The 19,867-nt window shown below is 42.3% G+C and overlaps 2 protein-coding genes across 18 annotated transcripts in view; one reads left to right on the top strand and one right to left on the bottom strand.

The window, feature by feature from the left end:
- The window catches only part of Wdr12 (WD repeat domain 12), a 30,416-nt gene extending 12,277 nt beyond the window's left edge, over positions 1 to 18,139 (bottom strand). The window contains exons 1-8 of one of the 3 annotated variants that reach the window (XM_070019331.1): positions 18,038 to 18,139; positions 17,427 to 17,789; positions 12,355 to 12,449; positions 11,129 to 11,223; positions 9,177 to 9,283; positions 6,929 to 7,044; positions 5,318 to 5,472; positions 2,104 to 2,149 (exon numbers count right to left, since the gene is read on the bottom strand). In XM_070019331.1, coding sequence (XP_069875432.1) covers positions 2,104 to 2,149; positions 5,318 to 5,472; positions 6,929 to 7,044; positions 9,177 to 9,283; positions 11,129 to 11,223; positions 12,355 to 12,449; positions 17,427 to 17,467 — 655 coding nt within the window. In that variant the 5' untranslated portion in view covers positions 17,468 to 17,789; positions 18,038 to 18,139. Of the gene's footprint in view, positions 1 to 2,103; positions 2,150 to 5,317; positions 5,473 to 6,928; positions 7,045 to 9,176; positions 9,284 to 11,128; positions 11,224 to 12,354; positions 12,450 to 17,426; positions 17,854 to 18,037 lie in introns of those variants that run through there. The other 2 variants (XM_070019333.1, XM_070019332.1) reach the window with 2 other exon arrangements.
- The window catches only part of Carf (calcium responsive transcription factor), a 121,746-nt gene that overhangs the window by 21,180 nt on the left and 80,699 nt on the right, over positions 1 to 19,867 (top strand). For 11 of the 15 annotated variants that reach the window (XR_011371201.1, XR_011371209.1, XR_011371200.1 and 8 more), the window contains exon 1: positions 18,113 to 18,223. The exons of 2 other annotated variants lie outside the window; for them this stretch is intronic. The gene's annotated coding sequence lies outside the window, so the exon portion shown is untranslated. Of the gene's footprint in view, positions 1 to 17,264; positions 17,288 to 18,112; positions 18,224 to 19,126; positions 19,478 to 19,867 lie in introns of those variants that run through there. 2 more of the 15 variants (XM_070019258.1, XM_070019221.1) reach the window with 2 other exon arrangements.

The raw sequence follows: 19,867 nt of genomic DNA, 5'->3' as shown, positions 1-19,867 counted from the left end.
TCCTAGGTTTTAAAGTTTAAAATACCTGTGTATTTTCTCCCTATCACCTTCCACTAAGAATCTTTCCTTCTCTTCCTCTCAATTGTTCTTTTGAATGTGTTTTCAAAGTAAGAGTATTAACCTTGGCAAAACTGCATTCAATTTTTTTCTCTAAGGGAAACAGTATGGTTATAAAATGAATGTAACATTTAAATGACTCAAAAGTCATCTTTAAATGCCTTAAAATGAGTCAAAGGTATTCAAAAGGATTGCTTATATTCAGGGATTTTGTTTTGTTTTGTGGTACTAAGGTCTGAATTCAGTGCCTTGCACTTGTTAGGCAGGCTACTGCTAAGCCCTGGCTCTAGCCCTTTTTCATTGTTTGTTTGTTTGTTTTGGGTCCAGTCATGGGGCCTGAACTCTGGGCCTGGGTGCTGTCCCTCAGCTCTTCAGCTCAAGGCTAGTGCTCTAACACTTGAGCTACGATACCATTTCTGGCTTTTTTCTTTTTGCTTATGTGGTGCCGAGGAATCGAACCCAGGGCCTCATGCATGCAAGGCAAGTGCTCTACCACTGAGCCACCTTCCCAGCCTCTGGTTATTTTTTTTGGGTCCAGTCGTGGGCCCTGAACTATGGACCTGAGCGCTGTCCCTCAGCTCTTCAGTTCAAGGCTAGCACTCTACCACTTGAGCCACCTTCCCAGCTCCTCTGGTTATTTTTTTTATACAGTATCTCCCTTTTTGCTTTGACTGCAACCCTCTTATTTTATGCTTCAGCCTATAGCTGGGATGACAAGAGTGTTCTACCACATCTACCTTCTTCGATTGAGAGGGAGTCTCATGAATTTTTCTGCCTGAGCTGGGCTAGCCTGGAAATGTGATCCTCTCAATGTCAACCTCCCATGTAGCTGGGATGACAGGTGTGTACCACTACAGCAGCTAGATTTTAAAGTAGTCTCATGAACTTTTGGCCTGGGCTGGACTGAACAGTAATCCTGATCTCAGACTCCCAACTAGCTAAGATGACAGGCCTATGACACTACACCAACAATATTTCTAGGTTCTTGAATGACAGAACTCTGAGAACCAGGTTAGCTATGTTCTGTTATACCAATCATTTTTTAAAATAATTTCAGCAATTCTGTGACTTAGTCCAATAATTAAGAGTGTGATGGGATTATAGAAAAATCCTAAAATATTAAACCTAATATATTAATTTTCATCATATTTTAAATGTATGATCTAAAACAGTTTGATCTATTATTTACAACAAAATGGGGGTTAAAAATCCTCTTACTAGCCAAGCACTGGTGGCTCACACCTGTAATCTTAGCTACTCAGGAGGCTGAGATCTGAGGATGTGGTTCAAAGCTAGTGCAGGCAGGAAAGTCCAGTGAGACCCTTATCTCCAATAAACCACTCAGAAAACTGGAAGTGGTGTTGTGGCTCAAGTTGTAGAGCGCTTGCCTTGAGCTGAAGAGCTCAGGAACAGTACCCAGGCCTAGAGTTCAAGCCCTACGACAGACCCCCCCCCCCCCAAAAAAAAAAAAATTCTCTTACTGCTGGACACTGGTGGCTCACACCTATAATCCTAGCTATTCAGAAGGCTGAGATCTAAGGATTGTGGTTCAAAGCCAGCATAGGCAGCAAAGTCTGTGAGACTCTCTTCTTCAATTAACTACTAAGAACAGTGGACTGGAGCTCTGACTCAAGTGATGGAGCATTAGCCTTGAGCAGAAAAGTTCATTGGACAGCTCCTAGGCCCTGAGTTCAATCTCTAGGACAATAAGACACACACACACACTCTCTCTCTCTCTCTCTGTTACTAACTGGGTATCTGCGGCTCACACTTACAATTCTAGCTACTCAGGAGACTGAGATCTGAGGACTTAAGTTTGAAACCAGCCCAGGCAGGAAAGTCTGTGACACTCTTATCTCCAATTAACTACCAAGAAGCCAGACATGAAGTGTGGCTCAAAGTGGGAGAGCACCCACCTTGAGTGATAAGTGAAGTGCGAGGGCCTAACTCAAGCCCCAGTACTAGCACCAAAATTAAAAAAAAAACTTCTCACAGAAATTCTTAAAATACAATGAATCAGTCCAGGAAAAAGAAATACTAACTTACCTGTAGACCAGATCTTTAACATCTTATCCCAGGAGCCACTGCAAAACTAAACAAAATATACAATGAAGAGGGAAAACACATGTAATATGATTGATGTTTTTGTTCTATTTGACTTTAGAACCTTTACTTCCCTTTCTTTCTTTCTTTTTTTTTTTTTTTTTGGGTCCGGTCGTGGGGCCTGAACTCTGGGCCTAGGTGCTGTCCCTCAGCTCTTCAGCTCAAGGCTAGCACTCTACCACTTGAGCCACAGTGCCACTTCCGGCTTTTTTTTCTGCTTATGTGGTGCTGAGGAATCAAACCCAGGGCCTCAGGCATGCAAGGCAAGCGATCTACCACTGAGCCACCTTCCCAGCCCCTTTTATCTCCCTTTCTTAATCTCTCTGGTGTATAGGATCTGAAATCTTTCACATATAATCTCAGTTGCTTGGGTTCCTAATCTCCTGGAAATTTCAATCTGCATAATAATCAAAGGAGCTGCCATTCTTATGTGGCCCTGTACCCTGGAAGGATGGGCCTCTGATCTACACTATACCAATGGTTCTTTTCTTCATTCAGAAATAAAAAGACAACAAGAAACTATGTCCCAGGGTAATAAAGTCAGTCTTTTTCTAGGGACAGTATAATACAGGATGTAAAACCTGGGAAATACTGCAAGCCAAGTTTATTGCCGTGAGGACGAAAATCAGCTAGAGGTAGGAGAAGATAAAAGAGCTGGGTGGTGGCTCACTTCTGTAATCCTAGCTACTCAGGAGGCTGAGATCTGAGGATCAAGGTGTTTTTTTTCTTTTGGTCCAGTAGTGGGCCTGAATTCTGGGCCTGGGCGCTGTCCCTCAGCTCTTCAGCTCAAGGCTAGCCTGCTACCACCTGAGCCACAGCGCCACTTCCGGCTTTTTTTGTTTTTGCTTATGTGGTGCTGAGGAATCAAACCCAGGGCCTCACGCATGCAAGGCAAGTGCTCTACCACTGAGCCACCTTCCCAGCCCAGGATCAAGGTTTGAAACCAGCCCATGCAGGAAAGTCTATGAGACTCTTATCTTCAACTAACCATCAAAAAGCTGGACATCGAGTAGACCTCAAAGTGGTAGAGCACTAGCCTTAAGCATAAAAGTAAGGGATAGTACCCAGGCCCTGAGTTCAAGCCCCAGGACTGGCATGCACACACACACACACACACACACACACACACACACACACACACACACACACACACACACACACACACACACACAGATAAAGTGACTTCAGAAAACAAGAAGTGTAATAACCACGTACTGCCTACCAGCCCACTGGTTTTACACACACACACACACACACACACACACACACACGCACACACACACACCCCCCCCCCCCCCCCACACACACACACGTAAAGTGACTTCAGGAAACAAGGGTAAGCATGTACTATCTACCAGTCCACTGATTCCAAAGGTCTTCTTGGTTCACTCTTTGGATACCACAGCCCAATAAATTTTCTTCTAATCTCAAAGTAACTTTAAGATTATATAATCAAGATAGGGTATGGGTAATTAATTTAAATTTGGACTCACCCACATTTAAACCCTTTTGGGGTTAATATGAAAAATCACAAATCTTTACTTCGGAATCCATTCAAATATCCTCTGTTGCCCTAACAGAAAGGTCTTGCCCAACCCTATTGGGAATACAAGGGCCCTGAAATCATTTAAACACACACGCTTTTTATCAACTGCTTTCAGTCTACCTCTATTGATTATTTTGTATGGCCCTTAATGATGTTGAAAATAGTTCTCTATTGCTATCAGTGGCAAAACAATACTAAGGAAATATTCTTAAACCCAGAATACTCCAGTGTGGCTTAGGGAACTTTCAAACTGTAAGAGGGTTTGAAACCACTCCTAAGTCAAGATACTATTACTCTCAGGTTTGTGTCTTTTAAACTGCTTTTGCCATTTTGCCATCATAAATAGTAGATCAGTATTGATAATAAACTATTAACACTAATTTGTATGTATGCTAAGTTTCAGGTGATTGTCTAGGTATTTTAGATTGCTGGCAGCACTGAAAAGAGTACCTGGTACATTAAAACTATGTCAATTACTATGTTTAAAAGGTTACATGAAATTACTTGTTTACCTGATTTCTTAAAAGTTTTGCAATTAAGATACTGAACCACCGGGCAAGTGGCTCATGCCTGTCATCTTGGCTACTCAGGAGGCTGAGATCTGAGTATTGCAGTTAAAAGCCAGGATGGGCAGGAAAGCCCATGAGACTTTTATCTCTAATAAACTACCAGAAAACTTCAGCTGTGGCTCAAGTGATAGAGAGCTTGCCTTGAGCTGAAGAGCTGAGGGACAGTGCCCAGGCCCAGAGTTCAAGCCTCACGACTGACAAAAATAAAAAAACAAAAAGAAAAGGATACTGAACCACAGAAACCCAGCTGGGAGAAGAATTATAGAATGTTTTTTTTCTTTTGTTTATGTTTTTGAGTGAGTATTAGGGTTTGAACTCAGGACTAGATACTCTATCACTTGAGCAATGGCCACAGCCTGGGAAGTAAATCTTTATGTCTATAACTGTATGACTATTTATATGTAGTCTGAAATCATGATCTTTAGCCACTGACTGTTATGAAAGTAGTAAGATCACAAGAAATATATGTGGAGCAAACATTTACTAAGATACTCAAATCTTAATTTTTTTTTTTGGGGGGGGGTCCGGTCATGGTGCCTGAACTCTGGGCCTGGGCACTGTCCCTCAGCTCTTCAGCTCAAGGCTAGTGCTCTACCACTTGAGCCACAGCACCACTTCCGGTTTTTTTCTTTTTGCATATGTGGTGCTGAGGAATCGAACCCAGGGCCTCATGCATGTAAGGCAAGCGCTTTACCACTGGGCCAACTTCCCAGCCCCCTCAAATCTTAATTTAAGACTGGACTGGTAGCTGGGTGCCAGTGGCTCACTCCTGTAATCCTAGCTACTTAGGAGGTGGAGATCTGAAGATCGAGGTTCAAAGCCAGCCCTGGCAGGACTGTCCTGCAGGAAAGTCCGTGAGACTCTTATCTCCAATAAACCACTCAGAAAACCAGAAGTGGTGCTATAGCTCAAGTGGTAGAGCACTAGCTTTGAGCTGAAGAGATAAGGGACAGCGCGTGCCCAGGCCCCAAGTTCAAGCCTCACAACCGACCAATAAATAAATAAATAAATAAAAAGGACTGGTAACATACTGGCTACTTACTTTAGTTCCTGAGCTATCAACAGCTATCGAATCCACACTTCCAGCATGACCTCTGCAGCAATGTAAGGCTTTCACCTTGTTTCTCTCTACATTCCACTCCCATAAAAGGATAGTCTGATCCATAGATGCACTCAGCAGTAAGCAAGACAAATTGTCTTAAGAAAGAACAAGAAACAAATTAGTATAAAGTTTTATTTATTACTATTATTATTACTATTATTTTTGCCAGTCCTGGGGCTTGAATTCAGGGCCTAGGTACCGTCCCTGAGCTTCTTTTGCTTTAGGCTATCATTCTATCACTTGAGCCACAGGGCCACTTCTGTTTTTTTTTTTTTCTGTTTATGTGGTACTGAGGAAATGAACCAAGGGCTTCATGCATGCAAGGCCAGCACTCTACCTAGGCCACATTCCTAGCCACAGTATAAGGTTTTTTGTTTTTTTTTTCAGCCCCACCCCAGTATAAGGTTTTAAATACATTGCATTCCAAACTAAATGTTCTATATTTTTGTTGTTGATTAAAAGAAAAAAGAAGTTACCTGATTATCATTGGCTCATGCCTATATGTGGGGGACTGAGAATGCAGGTTATGGCCAGCTCTGACAGAGAAGTTTGAGAGACTTCTTTTCATAGCTGGACACAATGGCATAAGCCTGTCAGAAGCTATGTACAAGACTAAATCTGGAAATATCATGGTTCTAGGCTAGCCCTGGCAGGAAAGTCAAGACTCTTCCTCAATGGAAAGATTCTGGACATGGCTGAGCAGGCCTTTTATCTCAGCCAGGACAGAAAACCTAAAATAGGCACATGTCCAGGTAGGAAGCAAGATTTGGTTGTAAAAATAATCAGTGTAGAGTGCCTGCCTGGCAAGCATGAGGAAGAGTTCAAACTCCAGTACCAACCAAAAAATAATTCATATGGCTAGCTTTTATTTATTTTTATTTTTATTTTTTTTTGTCGGCCGTGGGGCTTGAACTCTGGGCCTGGGCGCTGTCCCTCAGCTCTTCAGCTCGAGGCGAGCGCTCTACCACTTGAGCTACAGCGCCACTTCCGGTTTTCTGGTGGTTTATTGGAGATAGGAGTCTCACAGTCTCTCCTGCCCGGGCTGGCTTTGAACCGCGATCCTCAGATCTCAGCCTCCTGAGTAGCTAGGATTACAGGCGTGAGCCACCAGCGCCCGGCGAATGGCTAGCTTTTAAAAGGAAGCTAACATGTTGTAAAGAGAAGAGTCTTTAAGCTATCATCCCAGCACAGGGAGAAAGCTGAAACAGGAGGATGGCGAGAGACATGCTAATTGGCTACAGAGTGTCAGACCAGCTTGGGCTTCATGGTGAGACCCTCCTTGCTCCTGTCAAAAAAAGTTTCTTGAAAAAACAGAAACATTACTTGAATTGAAATATACATTATTTGAAACAATTTCATTAAAGATTCGCTTTGATCAATTATGGATTTTAAAACTAATGCTTTTCTTGTTGAACACTTAAGTTTTGAAAGACTTCATAACAACTGAGGTATGAGGCATTTCTTACTCATTTTCCATTTTTTCCCTGCACTGAAAATGGTCTATTTCAAAATTCCTGTCTATAATTCCTCTTAGTTTAAGCAGAGTCCTACCTTTTTTCACCCAAGCTACATCTTTTACAACATCTATATGTCCTACAATGGTCATTATTGATTTTCCTTCCAAGGACCAGATCCGGGAAGTCTTATCATAAGAACCAGTCAAAATCCTATGAAGAGAAAAATAAAAAACTAAAATACAAAAGTCATGAAAATCAGTTATGTTTCTATGACAATGACAAAGTAAACCTTGAGATAATATTGTGTTTTTCTTTTTTTTTTTTAATTTAATTTAATTTTATTTGTGAACATACTGTACAGAGGGGTTACAATTACATGGGCAGGATAATGCGTACATTTCTTACCAAGCATTGCACCCTCCTCCTTTGGTTTACCCTTCACATCCCTTCCCAGCCTCCCCCCTCCCCCCCAATTCCAATCCTTCTCCTCCCCCCCCCCCACAGGTCCACCTGTATCCTTAAACAACTGGTTTTTTCCCATCTCCTCCAGATATTGTGTTTTTCTTTTTTCCTTCCCCCACTCTCTTTCTTTCCTTCCTTCCTCCTTTCTTCCTAGCCAGTACCATAGCTAAACTCAAGGACCTTGTATTAACTTAGTTTGTTTATTTTTGTCTGGTACTCTACAACTTAAGCCATGTCTCCAGTCTAGAGATTATACTTTTAAACTCCTTTTAATATGAAGATAAAGATTGCCATATATTCTTTTTTTTTTTTTGGTCCAGTCGTGGGTCCTGAACTCTGGGCCTGGGCACTGTCCCTCAGCTCTTCAGCTCAAGGCTAGTGCTCTACCACCTGAGCCACAGCGCCACTTCCGGCTTTTTTGTTTTTGCTTATGTGGTGCTGGGGAATTGAACCCAGGACCTCATGCATGCAAGGCAAGTGTTCTATCACTGAGCCACCTTCACAGCCCCATAGATTGCCATATATTCTTATACCAGGTGTTACACTTTACTTTTTCTTACATACTAAACTTAAAAACTCATTTACACTGTAGTTGTAAATATTACCAATCTCAGAACAACTAGGCAAATTGCTTATAATTCCCAATGGTCTTTTATAATTAGCCAGTGAAAATGATTAGACCAGGACTGGAGACATAGCTTAAGTAGAAAACTTGACTAGCATGCATAAGGCCCTGGGATTGATTCCTAGCACACAACAAAAAAAAAAAAATAAAAAGCAAAACCATGTAAATAAAAGTAATCCCAATGAAAAGATTACTTTGAAAAGAAACAGCAGGGGGCTGGGAAGGTGGCTCAGTGGTAAGAATGCTTGCTTTGCATGCATGAGGCCCTGGGTTCAATTCCTCAGCACCACATAAGCAGAAAAAGCCAGAAGTAGTGCTGTGTCTCAAGTGGTAGAACGCTAACCTTGAGCTGAAGAGCTCAGGGATGGCGCCCAGGCCCAGAGTTCAGGCCGACGTGACAAACAAAAAAAAAAGAAAGAAAAGAAAAGAAACAGCAGGCAGGTACTGGTAGCTCATGCCTATATTCTTAGCTACTCATGAGGCTGAGATCTGAGGATCGTGGCTCAAAGCCAGCTTGGGCAGGAAAGTCCGTGACTCCTATCCCCAATAAACCACCAGAAAACCAGAAGTGGTGCTGTGGCTTAAGTGGTAGAGCACTAGCCTTGAGTTGAAGAGCTGAGGGATAGCCACCAGGCCCAGAGTTCAAGCCGCATGACCAATAAACAAGACAAAACAAAACAACAAAAATAAGAAAAAGAAAAGATAACCTTTTGTAATAATTCTAGCATCTCATTCTTTGAAAAGCTCTTCGTATGATCTACTTTTGAAGTGTTTTCTACAAATAATGCCAGTATATATTTCCTCTGAACTATCCTTGATTCTAGAATGCGGACTTTAGCCTTGAAATGGCATGATCTATATTTTCAGGGAAGTGGTCAGGAAACCTGTGGCTATAATTATTTTTTCTTTTCTGAAATAAATTGCATTCCCAGTCTTAAAAGCAACTTACACAAGCCAAATAAATGCTTTAAGACACCTGACGTGTGCATAATTGGGCACAAATATTACAAAAACATCTTGAAATATGAAAGAAGCCTATTAATAAATACCTATTTCCTTCTTGAATACACTGAAAGCAAAGATCTTTCTTTCTGGCATGGTCACCAATCTACTGATCTAAATTATCTATCTATATCACAAAACATATTTTACAAAGAATAAAGATTCAAAAAAATACTCATGTAGAGAACTAAAAGAAAAAAAAACAACTAAAGGAAATACATAAGAAAACTGAGTAACATTTGTCTGGCAATACCATTCCTCCGTCCCTTCTATTGAACTGATCCAGTCATCATGGAACATGCATTGCTCTGGTTGGGGTGCAGTGTACTTTTCCACATATTCTAGTTCCACAACCTCTTCCTAGTAACAAGAGAAACCACAAATCAGGTGGCAGTTTTAAAGGCAAACCCATTTAAGTAAAAGTAAATCCAGTAAAAAGATAACTTTGAAAAGAAACAGCAAAATAAGAAAAAAAAGAGATAACTTTGTGTGATAATTCTAGCATCTCATTCTTTGAAAAGTAAACTCCTTACCAGGCACTGGTGGCTCACGCCTATAGCATTAGGTACTAAGAAGATCATGGTTCAAAGCCAGCCTGGACAGGAAAGTCTGTGAGACACTCTTCAGTTAAACATTAAAAAAAAAAAAAGCCCTAAGTGGAACTGTGGCTCAAAGTGGTAGAGTGCTAACCTTGAGTGAAAAGAGCTCAGGGATGGTGCCCAGGCCCTGAATTCAAGCTTTATGACCGATTTAAAAAATAAAAATAAAAAAAGAAGGTACTCATAAGGAGTTTACTCCTATGGTTGGTTGGTTGTGGGGCTTGAACTTGTGGCCTGAGTACTGTCCCTGAGCTCTTTTGCTCCAAGCTAGCACTTTACCACTTTGAACCACAGCTCCACTCCAGTTTACTGGTAATTATTTAGAGAGAAAGAGTCTCATGGACTTTCCTGCCCTGGCTTGCTGTGAACTATGATTTTCAGACCTCAGCCTCCTGAGTAGCTAGGATTATAGGCATGAGCCACCAGCACAGCTCTATGATCCACTTTTTTTTTTTTTTTTTTGTCCATCATGGGGCCTGAACTCTGAGTCTGGGCACTTGCCCTCAGCTCTTCAGCTCAAGGCTAGTGCACTACCACTTGAACCACAGCACCACTTCTGGCTTTTTCTGTTTATGTGGTGCTGAGGAATCGAACCCAGGGCCTCATGCATACAAGGCAAGCACTCTACCACTGAGCCACCTTCCCAGCCCTCTATGATCCGCCTTTGAAGTATAGTACTATAAAGACAAAGGACTCCCAATTTAACCTATCACCTTCATATTTGATCTCTACATACTCAGAAAACTTGGAACCATTTATTTTTTTATTTTTTTGGGTCCGGTTGTGGGGCCTGAACTCTGGGCCTGGGCGCTGTCCCTCAGCTTTTCAGCTCAAGGCTAGCGCTCTACCACTTGAGCCACAGTGCCACTTCCGGCTTTTTTCTTTTTGCTTATGTGGTGCTGAGGAATCGAACCCAGGGCCTTGAGCATGCAAGGCAAGCGCTCTACCACTGAGCCACCTTCCCAGCCCAACTTGGAACCATTTAAAAAGAGGACATTGTATTTATTACTTGACTTATAGAATTGTAATCCCTTTGTACAATTCCTTACTTAATAATTAAAAAGGTAAGAAACTTCATCTGATCTAACAAAAGCTAAGGGTAATAAAAGAAGTATCAGCAGTTTTGAAAAACATTTGTGAGAAGTGGAAAAGGTGAGATATAAAAAATATAAGAAAACTTTCTAAAAAATCATGAAAATATATTATTAATGGGAACAGAGATTCTGTTTGGCATGACAAACAGTTCCAGAAATGGTGGTAGTGACAGCTGCACAAACTTGTGAATGCACCTCATATTTCTCAACAATACACTGAAAATAATGACTAAAATGTAAATTTTACCACAGATTTTTCTAAAACACCTATACTTATAAAAACAATTACTTTCACAAATAAGAATAATATAATATAAATATAAATATTATAAATATAATAAATAAATAAATAAATATAATATAATATAATAAAATCAAAGCTGACATTTCCAGGGAAAAACAACAATTAAAACAATCTTGTTTTTGATTAAGGCTGATTCTATAAGGAATTAAATATCTATAATATTTGATGATGCCGTAAGTAAAATAGAGAACGAAGTACTTGGATTTACCGTTGAAATATTCTCCAGTTCCATGTGTTTGACCAAGGGCATTCGAAGGAACTGGCCCTTAATAAGGAAATCAAACTCCACATATTTGTGGAACTCTAAAAAAAATAAGTAAATAACAAGAGTAAATTAGTATCACTCTTAAGATCTGAGGTATAACAACATATCAGACAAAAGTATTACAATAGCCGGGTGCCCGTGGCTCACGCCTATAATCCTAGTTACTCAGGAGGCTGAGATCTGAGGATCTCAGTTCAAAGCCAGCCCGTGAAAACCGGAAGTGACACTGTAGCTCAAATGGTAGAGCACTAGCCTTGAGCTGAAGAGCTAAGGGACAGCACTCAGGCCCAGACTTCAAACCCACGACCGACAAAAAAAGGTATTACAATATACAATCTGATTTTTTTTTTCTTGGCATTTTTTTTCCCCTGGGGCTTGAACTCAGGGCCTAGGCGCTATCTCTTAGCTTCTGTGCTCAAGGCTAGCACTCTTACCATTTGAGCCACAGTTCTACTTCTAGCTTTTTGGTGGTTAACTGGATATAAAAGTATCACAGGGGCTGGGAAGGTAGCTCAGTGGTAGAGTGCTTGCCTTGCATGCATGAAGCCCTGGGTTCGATTCCTCAGCACCACATAAGCAGAAAAAGCTGGAAGTGATGCTGTGGCTCAAGTAGAGCACTAGCCTTGAGCTGAAGAGCTGAAGGACAGCGCCCAGGCCCAGAGTTCAAGCCCCATGACTGACAAAAGAAAAAAAAAATATCAAAGACGTTCCTGCCTGGGCTGACTTTTAACTGTGAATGTAAGATCTCAGCCTCTTGAGCAGCTAGAATTTATAGGCATGAGCCACTGGTACCTGCTGACAATGTGATTTTTTAAAGAACAGAAACTTTATTCTCTTGGCATTCATACATTGTTGTTTTTGTTATTACTTTTTTTTAAATAAACTTGGAACACAAAAAAGAAAATTCCACTAAGACTAGCATTTTGTTATTACATAAATACTCAAATATACAGTTATTTTACTCTGTGCTTCACTAACAGTGATGCATAAGCAGTAAAATGCTTGTATTATACTTCTATAATCCAGCCCACAAAGCGCCTTGCTAGTATACTAAAAATTACAACAGAATTCATATGTTGAGTCCAAAAAACCAGGAAATATAATATGTAATTTGATATAGTTAGTGGGACTGTGCCCTCTCCTAGCTTCTCAAGAATATATATACCCACCATTTTTAGCCTCCAGCAATTTATTGATGATGTTACTAAGGTCAGCAACTTCAGAGGTGGCAGGTATTGAGAAGGGAACATCATCTACTGCATATCTATACAAAGGAAATAACATGTCAAAACCAAGTCTACAGATTTTTAAGAAATGTTCATTCACTTAAACATTTATTGGGTGCCTAATACATATTAGGAATTATAATTTTCTTTTTTATTAGTATATATTAATTGTAGGGGGCGGGGAGGCAATTTCATTGAAATTTCCATACATGCATACAATGTATCCTGATCCAACTCGTCCTCCCCACCCTGATATTATTTTGCAATACAGAGCAAACAAAATGAATTAATAGATCTATTCTTAAAAAAAGACTAGAATCAAATGCAATGAGTTTATGTAAAAACAGTAATATTGTATATGTATTTTACATACATATTTATTCACATGTATATACATAGAGAAGGCAGGGAAATGGAGGAGGGGAGAGGGAGGAGAAAGGGAGACAAGAGGAATATAACAGAAGGGGGAAGATAGGTTTTTCAACCAAAGAAGAGCTGAAGAATAACAGGGTTTGAATGAATATATAAGGAAGATTTTTTTGTTTTGTTTTGATCAGTCTTGGGGCTTGAATTCAGGGCCTGGGCTCTGTCCCTGAGCTTTTTCTCTCAAGGTGAGTGCTCTATCATTTTGACCCAAAGGGCTACCAGCTTCCTGGTGGTTAATTGGAGATGAGTCTCATGGACTTTCCTGCGTGGACTGACTTTGATCCCCAGCTCTCAGCCTCCTGAGTAGCTAGGATTACATCTATATTCGTATTTTTTTGCCAGGTACAGAGTAGGCAGGAAATGGGAGTTGGGAGAACAATGAAACAGTAGTTGGAAAAGCCCTTATTTCAGAAAGTGAGATTTAACTTTAGGCGGTAACTGCAACTGAAGGTGAAAGATGTGCATGGAGTACTTTTAATACTGTATTACAGAAAATAGCTTTAATTTCTGTAGGCAACAAGGTGCTACTGGAACAGTTGTCAGTATTTCGTTAATTAGATCTTTCTGGCTGTGGAATAGAGTAGGTTAGACATGACAGGAAGCAGATTAGATGACACAGAATATGAGAAAATATTTTTAATTTATATATCTGATAAGGAACTTGTATCTGGAATATATAAACATTTTACCACTTAGTTCTAAAAACAACCCAAGAACATTTGAATAGACAGTTTTCCAGAGAAATAGAGATGACCAATAGGCACATGAAAAGATCCTCATCATTTGTCATCAGGGAGATGCAAATCAAACTATAATGAAATATCATTTCACGTTCATTAGGATGGCTATAATGCAAAAGACAGATAATGAAGTGCTGGTAAGGCTACCACCGTCAAGATAAAGCTGAGTATTTCCATCCAAGGGAATGGTGTCAGAAACTCACTGAGTAGACAATGATCACAAACTTCATACTTCTTATGAGCAGTGAAGCAGTTGCTGCTGACCCTCTGGGTAAAGAATAGAAGAGTTGGGCTGGGAAGGTGGCTCAGTGGTAGAGTGCTTGCCTTGCATGCCTGAGGCCCTGGGTTCGATTCCTCGGCACCACATAAGCAAAAAGAAAAAAGCCGGAAGTGGCGCTGTGGCTCAAGTGGTAGAGCACTAAGCCTTGAGCTGAAGAGCTGAGGGACAGCTCCCAGGCCCAGAGTTCAGGCCCCACGACCGGACCCTCCCTCCCCCCAAAAAAAGAATAGAAGAGTTATGTGGTCCAGTCAGCAGAGGGAATGACAAAGTTCTCCAGAAATGGCATTTCAGTCCATTTTCTTGCTATTGAGTAATAGACATTCCTATTACAGACCAAGGAAAACTTGAAAGAGAAAAGTGCAGTCTAACGGGGGTTAAATTGTGGATGCCAATCTAAATGGTCTCAACTGGGTTTTTTGGTTTTTTTTTTCTTTTTTTGGTCGGTTGTACGGCTTGAACTCTAGGCCTGGGCGCTGTCCCTCATATCTTCACAGCTCAAGGCAAGCACTCTACCACTTGAACCACTACGCCACTTCTGGTTTTCTGGTAGTTTATTGGAAATAGGAATCTTACAGGCTGGCTTTGAACCATGATCCTCAGATCTCAGCCTCCTGAGTAGCTAGGATTACAGGCGTGAGCCACCAGCATCCGGCAGTCTTTTTTTTTTTTTTAAAGGAATTATATTCCTGGACTAACATACTACTGTGATTCCCATCTAAGACACAAAGAGCTAGAATAATACACAAATTTTTCAATTTTTCTAAAGATGATAACTACCAATGTGCTGCCACAAAGTCCTGAACAAGTAAGGTTAAAAAAACCTGTAACAAACCACTCAAGATTTGGTGTCTTGTTACTTCACATGTCCAGCAACACAACATAGAGTACAGTCCTGAAGAAGCAATGTAGTAAGGAAAGTAAGGAAGAAGCTGCAGAATATGAGAACTTTTGACCAAAACGATGAAGGAGGCTGGAGAAAAGTACCAGGAACAGATTGGTAAGAGATGAAGGCTGTAACCTCTGAGAGATTCTACTTCTGAGTCAGGTAAACAAGTATTTCCAGCCAGACACCAGTGGCTCATGCCTAGCTACTGAGGCTGAGATCTGAGGAGTTCAGTTCAAAGCCAGCCTAGGTAGGAAAGTTAGTGAGTCTAATCGTACTAGCTACCAAAAAAAGAAATAAAAGAAAAAAAGAAGGAAAGAAAAGAAAAGGCCAAAGTGGAGCCATTGCTTAGGTGGGAGAGTGCTAGACTTGAGCAAAAAGGTTAGGGGCAGAGCCCAGGTCTTAAGTTCAAGCATAGGACTGGCACTAATAATAGTGATAATAGTAGTAGTAGTAGTAGAAGTAAGAAAGAAGTAGTACAAGTAAGAAAGAAGTAGTACTTGAGATCACAAATGACCAGACATCAAAAATGTGTTAGTAAAGATATGGAAAAATTGGAACCCTCATATATTGCTGGTGGTAATGTAAAATGGTAATTTCTTTGGAAAACAGTCTGGCAAATCCTCAAAAAGTAAAAATGTAAAATTACTATCTCACCAAGGAACTCCACATCTAAGTGAAGAAATGAAAACACATGTTCACACAACTTGTACATGAATGTTCATATAACCACTATTCATAATAACCAAAATGTGCAAACAACCTAACTGAACTGAACAAGAATAGGAATGTGTGATATATCCATTAAAACATTTGGTCAGAGAAGAAATAAAATACTAAAATATAGTACAGCATGGATGAAAACAGCATAGTGAATGATAGAAGCCAGTCATAGAAGACTACAAATTAAGACATTCCAAATTATAAAAAATGTCCCAAATAGACAAATCTGTATAGCCAAGTGGTAGCTAAGAGAATACTTAGGACTGCAATATTAATGAGAAATGTTCTAAAAATTGACTGTGGTAATGGCTGCACAATTCTGCATATTACACTTTGAGTAATTACAGCTATACATGTATCATGCCCCATCCCAAGGTTAACCATTTAGTCCCTAAAAACATAACAAAAGTTAAAAATTAGTTTTTACTTTATACATACATATTTTAGTTTTATTTATTTATTTTTGTCGTTTGTGGGGCTTGAACTCTGCACCTGGGTGCTGTTCCTCAGCTCCTTCAGCTCAAGGCTAGTGCTCTACCACTTGAGCTACAGCGCCACTTCTGGTTTTCTGGTGGTTTTTTGGAGATAAGAATCTCAGGGACATTCCTGCCTTGGCTGGCTTTGAACTGTGATCCTCAGATCTCAGCCTCCTTAGTAGCCAAGATTACAGGTGTTAGCCTCCAGCGCGCGGCTTACTTAATATTTTGGCCTGTAAAATGTAGGGGGAAGCACAATTCTTTTTCTCACAAGCATACATACCCAGTATATGTAAATTGTTTAAGTGTGCATTTAATACTACCCTCCATTTTACTGACCAAAATGCATTCACTCAAAGGAAGAAAACTTTTAGTTTCTCAATTTTGTTATGTTTTGGAGAACCTAGCCATACACCACACACACAAACACGTGAGCACACATGCATGCACACTCCCACAAAGCACTTATCAATTTATTTCCAGTGTTAAAATAGTGGTTTAATTGTTGATGTAATTAAAAATTTCAGGGGTTGGAGGCTTGCCTCAGGTAGCAGGGTGCCTGCCAATGAGTAAAAAGTGTCACATAGCAAGTTTGAGTCCTGGTCTCAGCTGGAAAATTTTTTTTTTCATTTAAAAATATAGTTATACTAGTGCACTGCTTAATATTAAAATAGTAAGGCCAAGTATATAAACTTAATTACACTGATCATATGACATATATACACAAATTTTAAAAATACAGTATTAATTCAGGTGGAAGTTTTCTACTTTATGCAATCTTAATACGACATATACGTATTACTTATGATTACACCAGAAAAACTTGAGAAAGGCTTACAGCATTGTTGAGAAGACAAGGCAAATGCAATAAAGGACCACAACATACACAGGGCAGCACATAATTAGGTTTGAAATGAGTGCTACAAACCGAGGGAACCACTCATAAAATGTTTTGTTGGTATACACCAATAACACAGATATAGACATACAGAGATCTAGACCACAGCTCTATCAATAAATACAGACCCGAATCAAGAAATACCTATGGATACATCTCACCTAAGCCCCTCTTTGGAGACCCACTGCTTCGCTCAGAAAAGCATCTTCTAGCACGTCCTCGAAAAGAAAATGAAGTGTTTTGGAACCCGTGAACCACGACCCCGCAGGGCAGCGCCCGCGGCTCCCGCTCGGCCCCGCCGCGCGGTGACAGCCCACTCGAGGCCCTTCCGTTTGCGCCGCGCACCATCAGGTTAGCCGGAGTCACGCGACCGGGCAGGAAGGAGGCGGGGGCCCGTCGGGGGTCGGTCCCAGAGACTCCCCGAGGAGCCGTCGCGAGGCACCGCGTCAGGTGAGCAGGCGCCGGGCTCGGGTGCGAGCACGGAGGGGGGGGGGGGGGGAGAGTAAGGGAGAAAGGGGGCCGAGCTGACAGCCGGGACCGCCGGGGCAGAGCGGCCGTCGGGGGAGTCCGAGGGGAGCCGTCTACTTACTTCTTGTGGTCGGTGAAGAAGCGAGCTTGGAGCTGAGCCATGGCGGAATACACCAAGAAGACCTGCTCACTCGAACGTGCGGTTAGCGGCCAGAGGCCCGGATCCGGCCTCTGAAGACACACACGGGGAGGCGAAACCCTGGCGAGGCGTGCGGGAACCGCAGTGGCCGACCCGCTTCCCAGAGCAAGTCCACGAGGGGGCCCAGGCCCCAAACATCAACTACCGAGTCCTAGATGGACGACGCATCGATTAGCAGAGCGTAGTCTTAAAGGCAACGTGTCCTCATAACCTTTTTAAGGCTTCTTCCCATAGCTTTAGACCTGTGTCCAACGAGGAAGACACGGAAATGCCCTCCTCAAATGCCTTAGAAAAAGGAAAAGAGAAAAGGGCTGATTTTTACACGGGATGCCTCTGACCAACTCCTCTGTACTACAACCCCCAGAAAGCAGCGCGTCTCGGCGCTCTGACCGCTGGGAAATGCAGTCTTTTTACTCAACGGCTTGCATTAAATCCTCCTAACTTCAGATTGCCTCCGGGTTCCGCTTTGACGGACTAAAGTCTCGCACCGTTTCTTTGCCATTCATATTCACAAGCACAACCTGGCTTCTCACCTGTTGTTTCAGGCTTTCAGATCCCGAAGGGCGAAGGGCGGAAATACGAGAAGAGAACGAATCGGAAGGGACCAGGCGACGGTGGCCGACGGTGGTCCTTCCCCACTGGACTGCCCCGCCCCTCCGGGAGCAGTGCGCCTGCGCAGTGCGCTGGTCTCCACGGCAGGGCCTCGGAGCCAAGACGAGGTTGAGTAGACTCGTTTTGAATTTTCTCCCCTCTGCTCCGGCGGACTTCCCTCCTCGCCTCGTGGGGCTCTCGGCGGCGATTGGGCTGGGGGAGCTGGAGGTTTGGCAGAGCTGCCTGTGCCGACATGCGGGACTCTCCCTCCCAACCCCCCTTTTCTCCCTCCCGCCTCCTCCCGTCACCTCCTGACCCGCGGGGGCCGGGAGCCGTCGGGGCTGGGAGCCGCCGGCCGCCCCCGGCCCCGTCGCCGCCGGAGCGGACGGCACCTCGCCTTCCGTGGGGCCTGTTCGGGGCCCTCCATGGCCGGGCCTTTGCCCCGGCCCGCCCCGGGGTAGGGCTCGCGGAAGCCGGGCTGGCCGGCTAGAGGAGGAGGCTGAGTGTGTGTTGAGGGTTGCGGAGCCCGTGAACGCGCCACCACCTCCAGGAAGAACCTGGACCCCGGGCGGCGGCGCGCCCTGGGCGGCTCCGCGGCGCCTCGTCTTCGCGGGTCCTGGCCCCCCTTCTGAGCCGTTTTGTACTTCATGTTTAGAAGAGGAGAAATCGTCCTTCCCTACCTGCCTCTTTGCTTTTGGCTTTTTGTCTCGAAGTTACTCAAAGGCCGCCTAGGTCTCAGTGGGCCCGATAATTAATATTAGAGTGCAGTGTGGCCGTTTTCCTAAAGGAGGATGGATGGAGATAATAACTAGGTCCCAAAGGCACAGTTTCAGGCGTTCGCCCAAAGAAGCTCCAAGAGGGGGAGGGTCTTCAAGAGACAGCAGTTTAGAATCAGGGTGAACTGGATCGCAAAATGTAAGGGCATAATAGTTGCAGGTGCAGATGAAGATACCTAAAGCTTATCTTTTTTAAATGTTTCTTAAAGATGTACTACAATGAATTGGATGCCTACTATTTAAGACATCTTTAGAAAAATTAGAAATGATTTTAACGATTGGAAACGAAAGAAAAATTTGAATAATGTCAACGAAAGCATTAACTGTTTTCACGTTACTCAACTTTTGTAGAATGCATGCCTAGAACCAGACTGCCTGAGAACCTCTGCTACTTAACCTCTGGGCTACGCTTTCATCAACTGAAAATTAAATACCACATAAGAAGCTCTTCATAAATGTTATTAACATCGTAAATAGTTATCACGAGTAACTAGAATCTTTACCAACGTGAACAAGTAAGGGAGACTAGGAGGAATGAAATGAGAAAACTTCGGTCCTCAAAGTCCCAGAAAAGTCACTTATGGCCTCTTAAATATATCATTAAATGTAAGGATTTACATTTTAACTTTAGGGCGTCTGAAACTTGGACACCTTAATTGAATCCATATTCATGGATAACATTGGTTAAAATCGCTTTTGAAAATGTATTTGAAATTCTTATTTGAATTTTTATTTGAAATTTATCGAATTAAGAAACTACAGTATCTGGGTTGGGCACCAGTGGCTCATGCCTGCAGCCCTGTCTATTCAGGAGGCTGAGATAGGAGGATCTCCGTTCAAAGCCCAGCTATGCCAAATAACCAGAAAAAAGGCAGAAGTGGAGCTGTAGCTCAAGTGGTAGAGAGCCAGTCTTTTTTTGTGTGTGTCTGGTTGTGGGGCCTGAACTCTGGGCCTGGGCACTGTCCCTCAGCTTTTCAGCTCAAGGCTAGTGCTCTA

The sequence above is a fragment of the Dipodomys merriami genome, unplaced genomic scaffold, assembly GCF_024711535.1.
Source record: "Dipodomys merriami isolate MVZ:Mamm:240054 unplaced genomic scaffold, mDipMer1.0.p SCAF_1, whole genome shotgun sequence".
Lineage (NCBI taxonomy): Eukaryota > Metazoa > Chordata > Mammalia > Rodentia > Heteromyidae > Dipodomys > Dipodomys merriami.
The sequence above is the reverse complement of the archived record's forward strand: the minus strand, read 5'-3'. Positions and strand labels throughout refer to the sequence as shown.